Genomic DNA, 263 nt, shown 5'->3' with positions numbered 1-263 from the left:
CCTCAGTCTCCCCTGGCAGCTCCAGGAATGGTGACAGGCAATGCCTGTGCCGAGGGGCAGCGGTGCTGAGCGGGCAGGGTATCTCTCTGCAGGGCGGCTCGGCCGGTAAGGGTACAGCCCTGCAGAACAACTCCGACGCCGATGTGGTGCTCTTCCTCAGCTGCTTCTCCAGCTACCAGGAGCAGAAGCAGGAGAGAAAGTATATCCTGGATTTGATCAAGACAAGGCTGCACGCCTGCAAGCAGCACCTGACATTCACCGTG

The 263-nt window shown here is 60.1% G+C and overlaps 1 protein-coding gene across 1 annotated transcript in view; it reads left to right on the top strand.

The window, feature by feature from the left end:
- Positions 1 to 92: 92 nt before the first annotated feature.
- LOC104075318 (2'-5'-oligoadenylate synthase-like protein 2) overlaps positions 93 to 263 on the top strand; it is a gene marked incomplete at both ends in the record, with an annotated part of 2048 nt that continues 1877 nt past the window's right edge. The window contains 1 exon segment of the mRNA XM_009575765.1: positions 93 to 260. Within this exon segment, the coding sequence (XP_009574060.1) occupies positions 93 to 260 (168 nt within the window).

The sequence above is a fragment of the Fulmarus glacialis genome, unplaced genomic scaffold (assembly GCF_000690835.1).
Source record: "Fulmarus glacialis isolate BGI_N327 unplaced genomic scaffold, ASM69083v1 scaffold25604, whole genome shotgun sequence".
NCBI classification, from domain to species: domain Eukaryota; kingdom Metazoa; phylum Chordata; class Aves; order Procellariiformes; family Procellariidae; genus Fulmarus; species Fulmarus glacialis.
The sequence above is the reverse complement of the archived record's forward strand: the minus strand, read 5'-3'. Positions and strand labels throughout refer to the sequence as shown.